We start from the raw sequence: 14,082 nt of genomic DNA on the forward strand, positions 1-14,082 counted from the left end.
CCCGGGTTTCCCCTGTTCGGTACTTAACCTGCGGGCTGGGGATGCCCCGGGCTTTTTTCTCGCCCGGCCACTGCGTGCTGCTGCTGCCGCCCCGCTCCCCCGCCGCGGCTTTTCTCTCTGCCGGCCCCCACGTGCTGCTGCCGCTGCCGCTGCTCCAGACGACCCTGCTGCGGCTGCTCCGCTCCACTCCACCGCTGCCGCCGCCCCCGCCATGGCACCCGCGTGTGTCTGCCACAGCGCCGCGGCCCCGCGCGCCGCCTCCCCTGGCTCGCGGCCAGCTCCGGAGCACGCCGCCCCGTCCCTAACCGGCAAGGCGGCACGAACAAACTCCAGCGCGGCACGCCGCAGCCTTTTTGGTTTTTGCTTTCCCAACCAAGCCGCAATAAACCCGGATTCTGCCACCAGGAGAAAAGTCTCTCTCCTTTTATTCGCCGCAGGACTTGCCTTTTGCTCCCAGACCCACGTAGCACCAGCCGATGCCCGCGAGGGCTCGCCGGAAAAGACGGAAATTGCCCGCGCTCGCCTCCCCCCACGGAGCTAGCTGGGACAAAAGGGGGGAAAAGAGAGCACTACGGCAGCCCTGTGTGAGGGGGGGCTTGGGAAATAAAATCTCTCTGTTGCCCCATGAACACGGGAGGAGCAGTCTTTGTCTCCTGTGCCCTCGCTGCCCCACCAGACCAAAGAGATGTTCACCAGGGCCCTCCCTGCTTGTGGCCGTCCAGTGCCGAGCTGAGCAGGCAGCCAGTTGTGTTTGCACGTGAGCTGCCACAGGAAGACACACAGCAGCTGGAGATTTGAATAGCAGGGCTTGGGCTAATTCTTTTTCTTTCAGAGTGCAAGAAAGACGCAAAAGCACAAGGAAACATGACAGTGTTTTGGTGGATTCTCTTTGTCCTGTGAAGTTGAGTAGCTGTTGGTGTTTCTGTGCTGCTGCTAATCCCTTCCATGAAAAAATCCTTCCGGGAAGGAGCAACAACATCTGACAGGCACCAAGTGTTGCCACCAGTTGCTCCAGGTGCTGCTACCAACAGCCCCTGTAGGACGGAGCACAGCCCCCAGTGCACACCAAAAGCCAGGGAATCTCAGGAAAACGGGAAACTGGACAAGACAAACGCAGATCTGAACCAATGTGGTTAATCAAACGTTCTTCGTTTATTCGAGATAAGATGGTAGTTTATATAAGCTTCTACATCATTTACAGAAACAAAGGCACTCTGATTGGTAGGCTAACATTGCTTACCTTTTCCTTAAAGTGGCTTGAGCCTTACACTATAAACATATACTAATTCACACCCAGACAGCCCAGTGGTCCCCGTCACACCTTAATCCTATTTCTATCTGTGCCACAAGCTCTGAATTTCTAACTGCGTCAGAGGCTTGAAGGCCTCACAAGGCCCAAATCTGAGGCCTAGACTGGAGTAGCTCAAATCTCATAACTCATGTCCTCTTTCTCTGAAAAATACTGCAACACACACCAGCTTTGGCTGCCCTCTGGAAGAGACGCCCTTTTGGGGCACAGGTTTCTGGGGCAGCAGACGGGCACCGGTGCTGCCAGGGCTCGGGGGAACTCTGCTTCGGCGGGGACTGTGCCTCAGCGGCTGATGTCAGCGCTCCCCGGGCCCCAGGGTCAGAGCAGCATTCCTGCCCTGGCCCACACGTTCCTGGTCTGTGTCACATGGCCGTGCTTAGGATGGCCACCATGTGGGACGTGTCCCAAGGAGGCCGTGCCAGCTTCTGTGCAGGGCCCCGTGCCCTTCCTGCCGTGGCTGCGTCGGCAGCCGCGAGGGCTCCTGCTGCTCTGAGCCCGCAGAGCAGGGCAGCGTTTGCTGATGGTCTGAGCCATTCCTAAAGATCCTGTTGGGCTCTCTCAGACACTTGGGACAAGGCATTCCTTCCAACCTGGGCCACTTTGGGGGGCTGGGGGTGGCCCCAGCGCAGGTGGCAGAGTGTGGAGGGGCCCTTTGTGACACGGTGCAGCATGGTCACCGTGGAATGGAACGGGACAGGGTATCCAAGGGCCCTTTGTGACACACTGCAGCATGGAACGGAGCCGGGTGTCCAAGGGCCCTTTGTGACATGTGCTGACATAGGAGCTGGTGGTGACAGGACCATGCCACAGTGCTCGGTGCATGCGACAGGACAGGACGGGACAGAGCAGTGCTGTGAGGAGCCCCGGCACAGCGCACTCGTTCGTGTCTGACCCAGAGTTTTTCCGAGGTATTACTCCTGCAGCTGACCTCGAGGCCAGACCACAGGACTTGCTGACCTGTGGCCTTCCCGAGGCTTCTCTTCTGCAGGTGCCCTCGAGGGCAGAGTGTGGGACTTGGTGCCCCGGAGGCATCTCCCATCCCTGCTGCCGGTGCCCTCGAGGCCAGACCACCATCCTTGACAGGAGTCTCTTGTCCTTGTGGCAGGAGCCCTCGAGACCAGAGCGCAGGACTTGCTGTCCTGAGCCTTCCTGAGGCTTCTCTCTTGAAGGTGCCTTCCAGGCACGAAAGCAGGACTTGCTGACTCGGAGTTTTCTGAGGCATCTCTCCTGCAAGTAGCCACAAATCCAGTCACTGACATGGAGCAGAGAGCCCCAAGAGTGCCCAAGCTGGCCTGGGTGGAGGAAGAGGAAGAAGGCCCTGGAGCTGCCCCTGCACACGAGACTGTGACACGGCAACAGAGTGCGAGGCACAGCTCCGGGTGCTCCCCGTGAACCTCAGCTCTGGGACCACTGTCTGCCCCAAGCTTCAGGGGCTGCAGGGGGAGCCCGGCTGGGCTCTGCCCTGGGGCCATCTTGCAGGGACAGCTGCACACAGGGAGCATTCCCTACCACAAAGAGCCAAGCAGGGCTGCAGGGCAGCTGCTCCAGCCCCGACTGCACTGCTGAGTGCTGTGCTCTGGGGCTGGGGCTCCCCGCACAGGGGACTGCACTGGTGTGCCACAGGAGACAGAGAAGCTGCAGCTTCAGCCTAACTGAGGTGGGTGCATGGGCTGGGAAGAGTGGGGAGGCTCAAGGGGATTCACAGAGCTCATCCTGCTGCAAGGACCAGGAAAAGGGAGCAGGAACTCAGCAGTGAGGAGAGCTGGGGGCTGGAGAGCAGCTCTGAATGACACTAAAATCCCACCGGACCTCTGAGACATTGCTGCTCCTCAGCCAGTGACAGGATGAGTCCCTAAGCCTGGGGCTCGGCCTTCCTCATGGTGAGGGGCACCAAGGAAGGCAACAGTGTGATGGAGACTGGAATGGGCTGGGAACTCACTGCGGGAAAAGAGGGAGCAGTTGGGCAGTAAAAGGCAGGTGGGGAGAGAACTGTTCAGAGAAGGGCTGAGCTACAGCTTGAGCAAGCTGGAAAACGTCATTTGGGGTCATCCCAGATTGATTTCATTTCAGAAGTTATTGAACAAGTTTATTTTTTGGGGGGTGTCATGTTTTACCTTGGAGGTGCACACTCTGCAAACTTGAGCTGTGTTGCTGAAATGCTCAAGCAAGTCTGTGCTGCAGGGCACCCCATTTCTCCTTTGGCTGATTGCGGCCCGGTGCTGAGCTCCAGCAGGGCCCTGGCAGAGCCCAGAGCAGCCTCAGCACCCGCAGAGCCCGGCTGCAAGGAGAGAAACCAGAAAGCCCCGTCAGCTGAAGGCTCCTGTCCCCTTGTCCCAGCCGCCCGCGGTGCCCCGCACTTCCTGATCCAGACTGGACCACACCTGGAACGCTTCCTCTACAAAAATTAACAACAAATTGAAAATAGATTACAGACAAATAGGGCAACAAGAAAAAAGGTCAAAAATCTTATCTCTGTCAGAGGCTTGGGGAAGGCCCAACCCCTGCATGCCAGGGAAAAACCCACCATGGGTGAGGGAAGCCCAGGCTTTCTCCCTTCCCCTGCACTGCCCCCGTGGTGATCCCAAAGCAAACAAGGGCAGTGGAGCAGCCCAAGCCCTTCCCTGCCTGCAAAGCAAAGCAGCCCCTGCACAGGCTCTGCAGTCCCACCTCTGCTCCCACCATGGGGGTTTGTTTGTGTCGGGCTGGCTGCCCCAGCCCAGCCCCACCCGGGGCACGGTGGGTGCTGGGGGCTGTTGGCAGGGCCAGGAGCCCACTCCCATTTCGTACCCACCCCAGCCCATGCCCCCAGCCCTGCCAAAAGCAGCCTGGCAGCCGACTGAAGGATCAGCTGCATCCGCCCCAGCAAAGGGGAACCTTTGGTTCCCGGCCAGGCTGAGCAATGCCCAAATCTGGGAGCATCCCTCTGTGTGTGGACTGATCTGCAAATTCCCTGTGGAACCTGGCTTTAAAGGACATGTCAGAATCAAAGTCCACCATCTTCAGCCTGCCGGTGGTCAGGTGGAGCAAGAGGTTGTCATCCTCAACGTCATCCTCGACGTCATCCTCGCTGCCCCCAGCAGCAGCAGGGCCCGACCCAGCTTTGCTTCCGAGATCAGACGAGACCGGGCGCTCTCAGGGCGGTGTGCCATGGGCACCTGCAGCCCCTCAGCAGCGCCCTTCAGCCCACCACACCACCCTCCGGGCACAAGCCCAGAACCCCAAAGGGGCTCGACAAGCCCAAAAGGGCCGCCCCTGCCCACAAGGGGATCTAGAGACAGACCTGAGCCCACAACACACACACAAGGGACAAAAAACGAACAAGGCCCATGTCTAAGTTTGAAAAGACAGGAGTCTGTGAAGGAAGGCAAAAGCCTCCTGTGAAATGGAAAAGGTAAACACCCTCACTCCAAATTATCACAATTTAAAAAAAGGCTCTCAGGCAAAGATATGGGAATGGGAATAACAGTTCTTTACCAGGAAAAAAACTAAATAAAAATAATAATGTAAAAAATGCAATTAGTACAAATGAAACTAGTGATGGAGGCAGAAACCTGACACCCTGAGGAGTCAGGGTGTTGGTAGTAGTCCAGTTAAAATGGTGGCTGCTCCTCCTGGAGTGGCAGATGAAATGCTGCTGAAGTGGTGATCTCTAGAAGGGTGGAGTTTTCTCTGAAGGTCTGGTAGTAGCTGGGCCTGGTCTTCCTCTAGGAATTCAGCAGAGAAGAAGCTGGTGGGATGAGGTTCTGGGGGTCCTGGTGGGCACTGGAAGGGAGTTTGGGGGTACTGGGTGTGACTGGGAGGGACTAGAGTGAGCCTGGAGGAGCTGGATGGAGATTGGGGATGGAAAAGCAGAGATGGGGATGAGGTTGGTTGTGCTGGAAAGAGACTGGGAGGCATTTGGGTGAGTCCTGGTGGGGCTGAGAAGGGACTGGGAGAGGGTTTAGGCGTACTGGGGTGTGGGGGGTGACTGGAAGGGGGTTGTGGGATTCTGAAAGGGATGGGAGAGGCTTTGGTGGGTCCTGGGGAGGTGAGGAACGGATCATGGCAAGTTTCAGGGGGTCCTGGGTGGACTGGGAGCAATCAGGAGGGTGCTTGGAGAGGCTTGGGGTGTCGGTGAGAGGTTTTGGGGGTCCTGATGCCTGCAGGCCTCTCAGAGATGCCGCTGGACGCCACCGGCAGCAAGATGCAGACGGGGATCAGGGACTATGAGTTGGGCTTTGTCTTCCTGGTGCTGGGGCTCGGCTTCTACCTGTGCAAGTGGGTCAAGGGGGGTCCCGGGGGTCATGTCCCCTCTCCCCAAGACTGTGGGTGCTCCACCTGGGGCCCCCAGCCCGGTGTCACCCCTGTTTCTCTGCTCACAGAGCTCCCGAGCCGCCGGCGGCCGCAGAGCTTCCCTGTGGCCTCGGGCCCAGCCGGGATCCCCCGCTCCATCCCCACGCTGATTTTGGGGGGTCCTGTGTACCCCCAGCCCTGCTGTCACTCTGCCCCTGCCCGCCTGCTCCCAGTGTTCCCAGTAACGCTTCCCAGTTAAACCCAGCCCAGTTTATGGGGGCACTGGGGAGGGACTTGGGGGGACCCCACGGCGGGGCCGGCACTGGGCAGGGAGGGCGGGGTCCGAGTGGGGAACACTGCCTGCTGCGGGTCTGCCCGGCAACTGGTGAGTCATCAGCGCCGCTCTCTCTGATTGGCTGACTCTTGTCCACCGCATTCTCTCATTGGCTGAGGAGAGGCCCGGGAGTGCAGAGAAGGAACGGGAGAGATCCCGCCCCGAGCAGCGGCACGGGGACAACAGACCCAGCCCGGGCACAGGGAGGGAATTTATTACCAACCAAACCACGGCAGCACGAGGAGAAGGGAAAGAAATCCCTCCAACACCTTCCCCCCACCCAACGGGGATCACCCACAACAGGGTTATCCACCATGGAGAGACAGGGACATCCGAGATTAGACCAAAGCCAATTTTATTGTGTGTACCAGGTTTTTATACAGGGATTTACTTGTAGGGTCCTTATATAGGGCTCTGTTTTTGGTACAATTTCTCATTGGTTACACATTCTTCATGACATCCAGTAACCTGGGAACATTTATCTTATCACAAAGACTCACACCATTTTTTCTGGTCACTTCATGCCCAGGGAGACTTAAACTGTGTCGGTGTCTCCCACAGTTTCTGCTCAGTCAGGCCTCAGATATTGGGCCCCTTTATCAGCTCCATTGCTTTACGCTCTGTTTTATTCCCCATACGGGGGCACCAGGGCTCTGCCCAACGGGGGTCACTGGGGATCATCCAGCCCGGATCCTCCCATGGGGGATGGAGCTGGAGCAGCGCACCAAGCTCTTCCCTCACTCTCTTTCCTCACTCCAAGCTCTTCCCTCACTCGGGGCACTCACAGGGCTTCCCTTAGTGGTGCCTCCGTTGGTGCTGGGTCAAGTTTGAGCTCCTGGAGAAGCTCTTCCCACACTTCCCACACTCGTAGGGCCTCTCCCCAGTGTGAATGCGCCGGTGCACGGTGAGGTGGGAGTTGCGGTTGAAGCCCTTCCCGCAGTCGGGGCAGCGGAAGGGCCTCTCCTCTGTGTGAATCCGCTCATGTAGGAGGAGATTGGAGCTGGTCTGAAACCTCTTCCCACACTGGGGACACTCGTAGGGCCTCTCCCCGGTGTGGATGCGCTGGTGTGTTCTCAGGTGTGAGCTCCGCCCAAAGCTCTTCCCACATTCCAAGCACTCATAGGGCCGTTCCCCAGTGTGGATCACCTGGTGCTCAATCAGGCCAGACATGCGTCTGAAACCCTTCCCACACTTCCCACACTCATAGGGCCTCTCCCCAGTGTGGATGCGCCGGTGCACGGTGAGGTGGAAGTTGCGGTTGAAGCCCTCCCCGCAGTCGGGGCAGCGGAAGGGCCTCTCCTCTGTGTGACTCCGCTCATGTACGAGGAGTTCGGAGCTGGTCCGAAACCCCTTCCCACACTCCCCACACTCGTAGGGCCTCTCCCCGGTGTGGATCCTCTGGTGCACGATCAGGCTGGATCTCCGGCTGAAACCCTTCCCGCATTCCAAGCACTTGTGGGGCTTCTCCCTGCCATGAGGCTTCTCCACCAGCTCCGAGCTCCGGCTGGATCTCCGCCCGCCTTCCTGGCTCAGGGGGGCTCTTTCCTCCCCGCAGCTCCCTGGGCTGGGTTTGCAGCTCCTCCTCCTGCAGCATCTCCGGGGCTTTTCCTCCTCCTCCATCCAGACACGCCCAGGGAATGAAAAATCCTGGTTTGGGGAAAAAAACAAGAGGAGAGCACCTTGGACTCGAGGTTCCTCCTTGCCCCAGTTCATCTCAGGAAGTCATTGGGAATCTTGTGTCTGTAAGAACCTCCAAAACACCAAGATTTAGCCCCAAAATCCCACAAACTTCAAGACACAGATCAAAAAGTCCCCAAACATCACAACTCAGCAAAAACCTCCTCCAAAACATAAGGATTCAGCTGCCACATAAAACCTAAGAATTAAAATTTAGCCCAAGCAAGCTCAGAAACACCAAGATTCACCCTGGGAAAATCCTGGATCCCCCTCCACAGTCACCTGCTGCATGTGGGGGGAGAAATGCTCCTGGGGCTGGGGGGAGACAGCTTATACAAGGAGGAGTGGAACCTTCTGCTGCTTCCTCTTTCTGCTCCTTCTCCTCCTCCTGTGTCTCTCCTCTTCCTCACACTCCTCTTCCTCCTGCTATTCCTCATTCTCCTGCACAATCCCACCCTCTCCTGCCACCTGCATCGTTTGACCATTCTGTTCCTCAAGCCTGCTTCTCCTTCCCTTCTCCTCCTGCCCCCAGGCCCAGCACCCACTGCCGGCTCCCTCTTCCCCCCAGACCCACAGCATCCCAGCCGAGGGGCAGGGATGGAGCTGGGGCAGGTCGGGCTGGGGCAGCGCTGGGCTCTCGGCCGCTCCCGCCCGCACTCGGTCCCCACTGCAGCCGCTCCCGCCAGGACAGCGCGGGGGGGCCCGGCCTTGGCGCTGCCCCACTCCCACCTCCCCAAATTCCCCTCGCGGGGGCGATGGGGCCGAGGGGGGGGCGCAGGTGGGGTCCAGGTGGGGAACGCGGGGAGCTGCGAGTCTGCCTGGCAACTGGTGAGTCATCAGCGCCGCGGGCTCTGATTGGCTGAGCTCTGCCTGAGGGCTGCGCCTGCAGCAAAGAGGGGACACCCTGCTCCAGGGGGGATGTCCCACAAACGGGGGACCCCCATGAAAGAAACAAGAGCAAAGTGTCTTTACAAACAGATGCTCTAAATCTGCTCAGAAATAGGGCCAGGAATATGTACGTAAGGAAGTGACAGGAGACACCATCAGTTTCAGAAAATGTTATTAATTGATGACACAGACTGATGCTCAGCCAAGGCCCTGCTCTATTCATGAACTTCCAGAAGAACAACAAAGATTTAACAGAGCCATGAATATCATTTGCTATATAAAAGCAGGGAGCATATTAAGGGAGTATGTAGTAGGTGGATTGGGAAGTCTGTAGCTCTCAAGTACTTCAGCCAGTGGGGAAAGCAGAGGGAGATGTGGCCAGGAGAATTAGGATTAAAAGGAGGCTGTGTCCTCCAACAATTGGAGAGATCCCATGGGGAATGTCCCATGGCCTCTCCCATTTTTAGAAATGAAATTAGTTTCACAGGACTTCTCTGTCTGCTTTGTGGACAGAATCCTCTGGTGATGTCAATTTTCCCGCACACCCTGGGGCAGGGAGTGCAGCTGAAGGTGCCTCACCCACTTTGGGTGATCGGCTCCCTTGGCTGGCGGCGGCACCGGGGATTGATTGGGGACCCGGGAGTGACCAGGAGACAGACGAGTGACACATCAGGGGGGTCTGTGAAGAGTCAGCAGGGAGAGAGCACTGAAAATCTCATCAGTGAGTGCCCTGGGATCTTCGGGGAGTGAACATGGCAGGGCACCCATGGAGGGGAGAAAAGGGAAAGCCAGGGAGGGGTCCTGGCCAAAGGGATGATGACCCCAAAATGTCTCAAAAGGGTCCCATGGGAGAATGCTGAGGTGGTTTGCACATTCCCCCAGAGGTAATTAAGGACATGGACACCCAGGGGGGCAATAAGGGAAGTGGAGAAGGGATTTGGACAACAGGGGATGGATGGTGTTGGTGTGCTGGGAAGGGATCGGGTGAAGGGGAGTGTGCAGCAATATGGTTCAGGCAAGAAGCAGCAGGAGGAATGTGTGTGGTAAGAAAAAGGATGATGGAAAAGAGGAGGAAGAGAACAATACAGAGGACTGAGATGTTTTTCAGCAGGGTCTTATCCTGACAATTTGCCAGCTGATACTTTGAATTCCCAGTTTCCAGCAGAGGAAAAGCAGGAGGTCAGGATGTCAGGGGTTTCTCTGTGGTGGGCAGCGGCAGCAGCGGGCGCAGAGGTGCGGGACCGGGAGCAGGGCTGGGGGCCTGTGGGGAGCTGCGGGGCCGGGCCGGGGCTGTGGGGCAGCCGGGGCTCAGCGCCGGGCGCTGCCTGAGCCCACCAGCCCCGGGCAGGGCCGGCAGTGGCCCCCGGCCCCCAGGAGGCTGCGGGACGCCCCGGCCGCTGCCCGGCCCCGGGGAGCTGCCGGCCCTGCCCGCCGGGGGGGCCGCCTTTGGACACTGCGGCAGGACAGGCACCGGCTCTGCCACACGGGCTGTGCAGGGGACCCTGAGCACAAGGAGCAAAACAAAGGAACATCTGGGAAATGCAGAGTGCACATGGATGGATCAGGATTTTCTGTTAAGGATTTGGTTTGGGTCCCTGCAGAAAGGAAAGATTTTGCAGAAAGCTCAGCAGCTCTCAGAGGATGAGCACCCACAGGCAGTGACCGGGGCTGCAGGAGTGGCACAAGAAGGCCCTGCAGCACTTGGGCACAAAGGCACAGCAGCTGAAGGCAAGGAGGGATGAGCAAAAGGCCAAGCTGAAGGCAAAGGCCATGGCAGAGTTCCCACAGCCCCTGAGGGACCAACCCCAGGGCCCAAGGGGGCCCCAGCACCCAGGGGACGGCCTCGGCCACAAGCACCTGGCAGAGGCATTGCCCTCCTGGCCACGGCAGAGCCCACCCAAACAGCCCCTGGGAAGGAGTCAGGGCTCCAGCTGCAGCCCACAAGGACACTGCAAGCACAGACAGCAGCACCCTCAGGAGGAGCGAGTCCACCCCTGCATGGACATGGATTGTCAGGGCTCTCTGAGCTCCCATCCCACCGGGGACCCACCACACTGCAGCCCTGGAGAACATCCAGGCTGGGTCTGCATCCAGAGGAGGCCTCTCCTGATGGACACAGGGGCCTCTCCATCCACTCTGAATCTTGCACCTAAGGGGGGAACATTGTAAAGGAATGTTTTCATTATTAAGGGAATAACTGGGAAAGCTGAGCTGGTATCATTTGTTCAATTAGGAGCTGTGGGGGATAGTTTTGAAATAAACCGATTTCTTTTCTTCCTACTCTGATTGTTATTAACTAGGAAGGAAGTTGATTGTGGCATTGTAATATTGTAAAAGGTGATACAGAGGCTATTGCTGCTGTACCTTTGTGTCAAATGTCTGGCAAGGCCTATGCTGAAGGGAACCCAGAGGTGTGGGCAGCCCCAGAGGGAAAATTTGATGTGGAGCCTCTCCAAATTACTTGGAAACAACCAGGACAAGTGGGGGCTAAAAGCAACACCCTGTTCCAGGGGAGGGAAGGAAGGGCTCACAGCCTGGTATGGAGTCCCTGCTAAAGGCAGGGCTTTTGGAGCCAGGGATGTCTCCCTACAGCACTCCTATCCTGCCACTCAGGGAATCAGATGGCTCCAATGAGGAGCACAAGAAAAAGTGGTAGAAAAAGCCTTTGAGTATTTGAAAAGAAAAAACAAGGCAAAAGGTGGAGAAAAGGGTTAAATATTTGGGAAATGCAGGGACTAAAGATTCCTGGTGGATTCACACAGAGAGGGTCAGGGCAATCTCAGAAGTAACTTTTCCCTGGACCAAAAAGGAGCTGCAAAAATTTTGAGGATTAACAGGGAATTACACAGCCTGGATTGAGGATTCTCTGTTCCAGCCAGAACATTGTAGGACTTTGTAACCCCAGACAGCCTCCATGCTGTGGTATGGACAGGAGAAAGTGAATAAAACTTGAGAAAATGAAAACCCAAAAATATTGATGCCTCAGCTGTGGCTCTTCCAGACTCAGAAAAGAAATTTAAAATGTAGGTAAATGTTCAACAGGGCCAGGCCAAAGGAATTCTTGGGCCAAAATGTTTCACCCAGTGGCCAGAGTGGCCTCATTTTCAGCAGAATTGTGCAGCCACAGCTTCAACGAGAACCGAGGCCCAAAACCTGATGACAACAGGATCTCCAACTGTTCCAGTCTGCCATCAAGTTCAAGCTCTGATAACCAAAAGAGCCTCGCAATGGATGAGCAGTGCTCGGTTATTACAGTGTGAAACTTGTTCAGTGGCACAGGAGGATTTAGAACTGAGGACAGGGGAAGGGTTTAACCCAGCCTCCTGTTTGAACAGCCCCCAGAGGGGCTGGGAAGAAACCCAGCACTGCATTCAAGTGACAGAGCTCCAGACCCAGCCTGGGGGAGATTCAGGAGACATTGCCTGGCCTGAGGCAGAAAATGTCTTTGTGGATGGCTCTTCAAGGGCAGCAGAAGGGAAAAGAGTTCCAAGACACGCTGTTATTGAGGAAAGGGAATCAGACAAAGCCCAGGTTACCCCCCATGGTCAGCTCAACCGGCACAGCTGTGTGTGCTTGTAAGAGCCTGGCACTGACATGCCCTGGGCAGGAAGGCTTCAATATCTTCTGGTGACACCATCTCACCTAACAGGGGGGCAAAAGCAATTCTGATTGCTCAGCAACCACTGGATCACTTCTTAAGGTATCTTTAAAAGAAGTAATTCATAGAAAAGGGATTGTGGAAGCAACAGACTCAGACAGCAGAACTCATTTTACAGGAAAGATCCTCCAGGGGGTTATGGCAGCTTTAGGAATACAATGGGACCTCCAGAACCCCTGGCACCCCCAGAGCTCAGGCTGGGTACAAAGAATGAAAGGGGAAAGAAAGAAACACCTTTGGAAGCTGGGGAAAGAAACCAAGATGCCATGGGTACGGCTTTTGCCATTGGCTTGGGCAAGAAGAAGAGCCAGACCCAGGGCAGATATTCAATCATTTCCCCTTGGAATTGATCTCGGGAATTCCTTACCCTGGGAATTCTCCACCTAGTGCAGGGTGGAGATAAGGGATGCACAGTTAAAGCAGTCTGTGGCCAGAATCCTGTCTCTGGTGCCATCTCTCCCCCAGGAAGCTGGGCTGGCACAGAGCCTGCCTTGGCACTTTGCTGTTGCCAACATCCCAGCAGGACATCGGCTCCTGCCTAAGGAGTGCAGAGCAGCACCACTGGTGGCCAAGTGGCGTGGCCCGTGCCAAGTGGCCCCGAGGCCAGAAACAGCCGCCAGCACAGCTGAGCACGGGGGGACCCCTCAGCCTCGGCTCCAGGTCTCTGCAGCCCCGGAGATTTGCACTTCCCGCCTGCAGCAGGAGGATGGGAGGCCCCCACTGAGCCTGCACTGAAGGCAGCGCAGCAGCAGCCAGGGCTCCACAGCGGGGCAAGGCCCTGGGCCTGCCCACACATCCTCTGCTGAAATCCTCGGCCTGGCCACCCTCCTTTGGCAGCTCCAGCCACCGGGGACAGCCCTTGCTGCCACTGCTGCAGCTTCAGCGCTCTCTGGGCCTGCCCTGCCACAGCTGCTGGGCAAGAGCAGGGGGCAATTCCACTCTGGCTCTCACTTACACTCACACACTGCCCTGCCTGCCATGGCATTGATGCAAAATACACCAGCTCATAGACTTTAACATTGTTAACCTTTGATTTCTCTACTCAGGCTTGCTTTGCCTTGGCCCTGGGGAAACAAATGTTAAAGGTTTTGTTAAGGGATGTAACACCACTCAATGGAGATGAGTTTAACACCTCAACACACTGGGAATGGCCCAAAAGATACCCACAAAGATAACACCCAGCAGCAAAACATCAACCCCAGCAGCAAAGAGCAACCAACACCTACCCCAGACACTGCCAGGGCTGCAGACACCTGGTCTGCAAAAGGCTGAGAAGGAAATCAGCACTTCCCACCTCATTAACAGCTGAAGCAAAGAAATCTGCACAACTTCAAACTACAGAACATTAAACCAGTGGATTTAGATTGCTTTAGACTGTATTAAGTTAGGAAAAAATAGAGTAAAACCCATGTGTCATGGAACGATTTTCTCTGCACACCCGGGCTATGTGGGGATGGAATGATTTCTGTTGCACATCCTGGCCAGAATCAAGAAATGCCTTTACTCTAACAATAAACATATTGGTGGAGTTTTTTGTTTTCCTGTAGCTTCAGTGCAAAGTATATAGCATGAGAATATTTTTTAAAATAATCCTACCTCTATATCGCTGGTTAGGTTTGGTCAGGGATGTGAGAATGGGTTTTTACTCTGAGAAGAACGAGAAAAAAATTAATGGCCTTGGAACTTTTTTGTGTGTTCTTGTTTCACTTTTAGCGATGCCAAAATTTTGGTCAGGGTTTTTTGACATTCACCTTTAGGTTGCATTTTGCAAAACTAGAAGAGATTTAAAGGTGCGCTTTTAACTCATAAACATTAAACAGAGGATTGGAAGGGGGAAAAAAAAACAGCAGGTTGTAGGGGGGCACATGTGAGGCTGCTGAAGGCTGCTCTGGAAGAGAAGCTGCATTCCAGGCACCCGGGAGAGGAGCTTTAGAAATGCAAATT

General features: G+C 56.1%; 1 protein-coding gene across 1 annotated transcript in view; it reads right to left on the reverse strand.

Moving 5' to 3' along the window:
- The window catches only part of LOC121468988 (uncharacterized), a 418,875-nt gene that overhangs the window by 223,934 nt on the left and 180,859 nt on the right, over nt 1–14,082 (reverse strand). Inside the window, exon 5 of the mRNA XM_072921310.1 lies at nt 6,928–7,224. Within this exon, the coding sequence (XP_072777411.1) occupies nt 6,928–7,224 (297 nt within the window). The remainder of the gene's footprint in view (nt 1–6,927; nt 7,225–14,082) is intronic.

Source organism: Taeniopygia guttata, chromosome 36 (assembly GCF_048771995.1).
Source record: "Taeniopygia guttata chromosome 36, bTaeGut7.mat, whole genome shotgun sequence".
Classification (NCBI taxonomy): Eukaryota; Metazoa; Chordata; class Aves; order Passeriformes; family Estrildidae; genus Taeniopygia; species Taeniopygia guttata.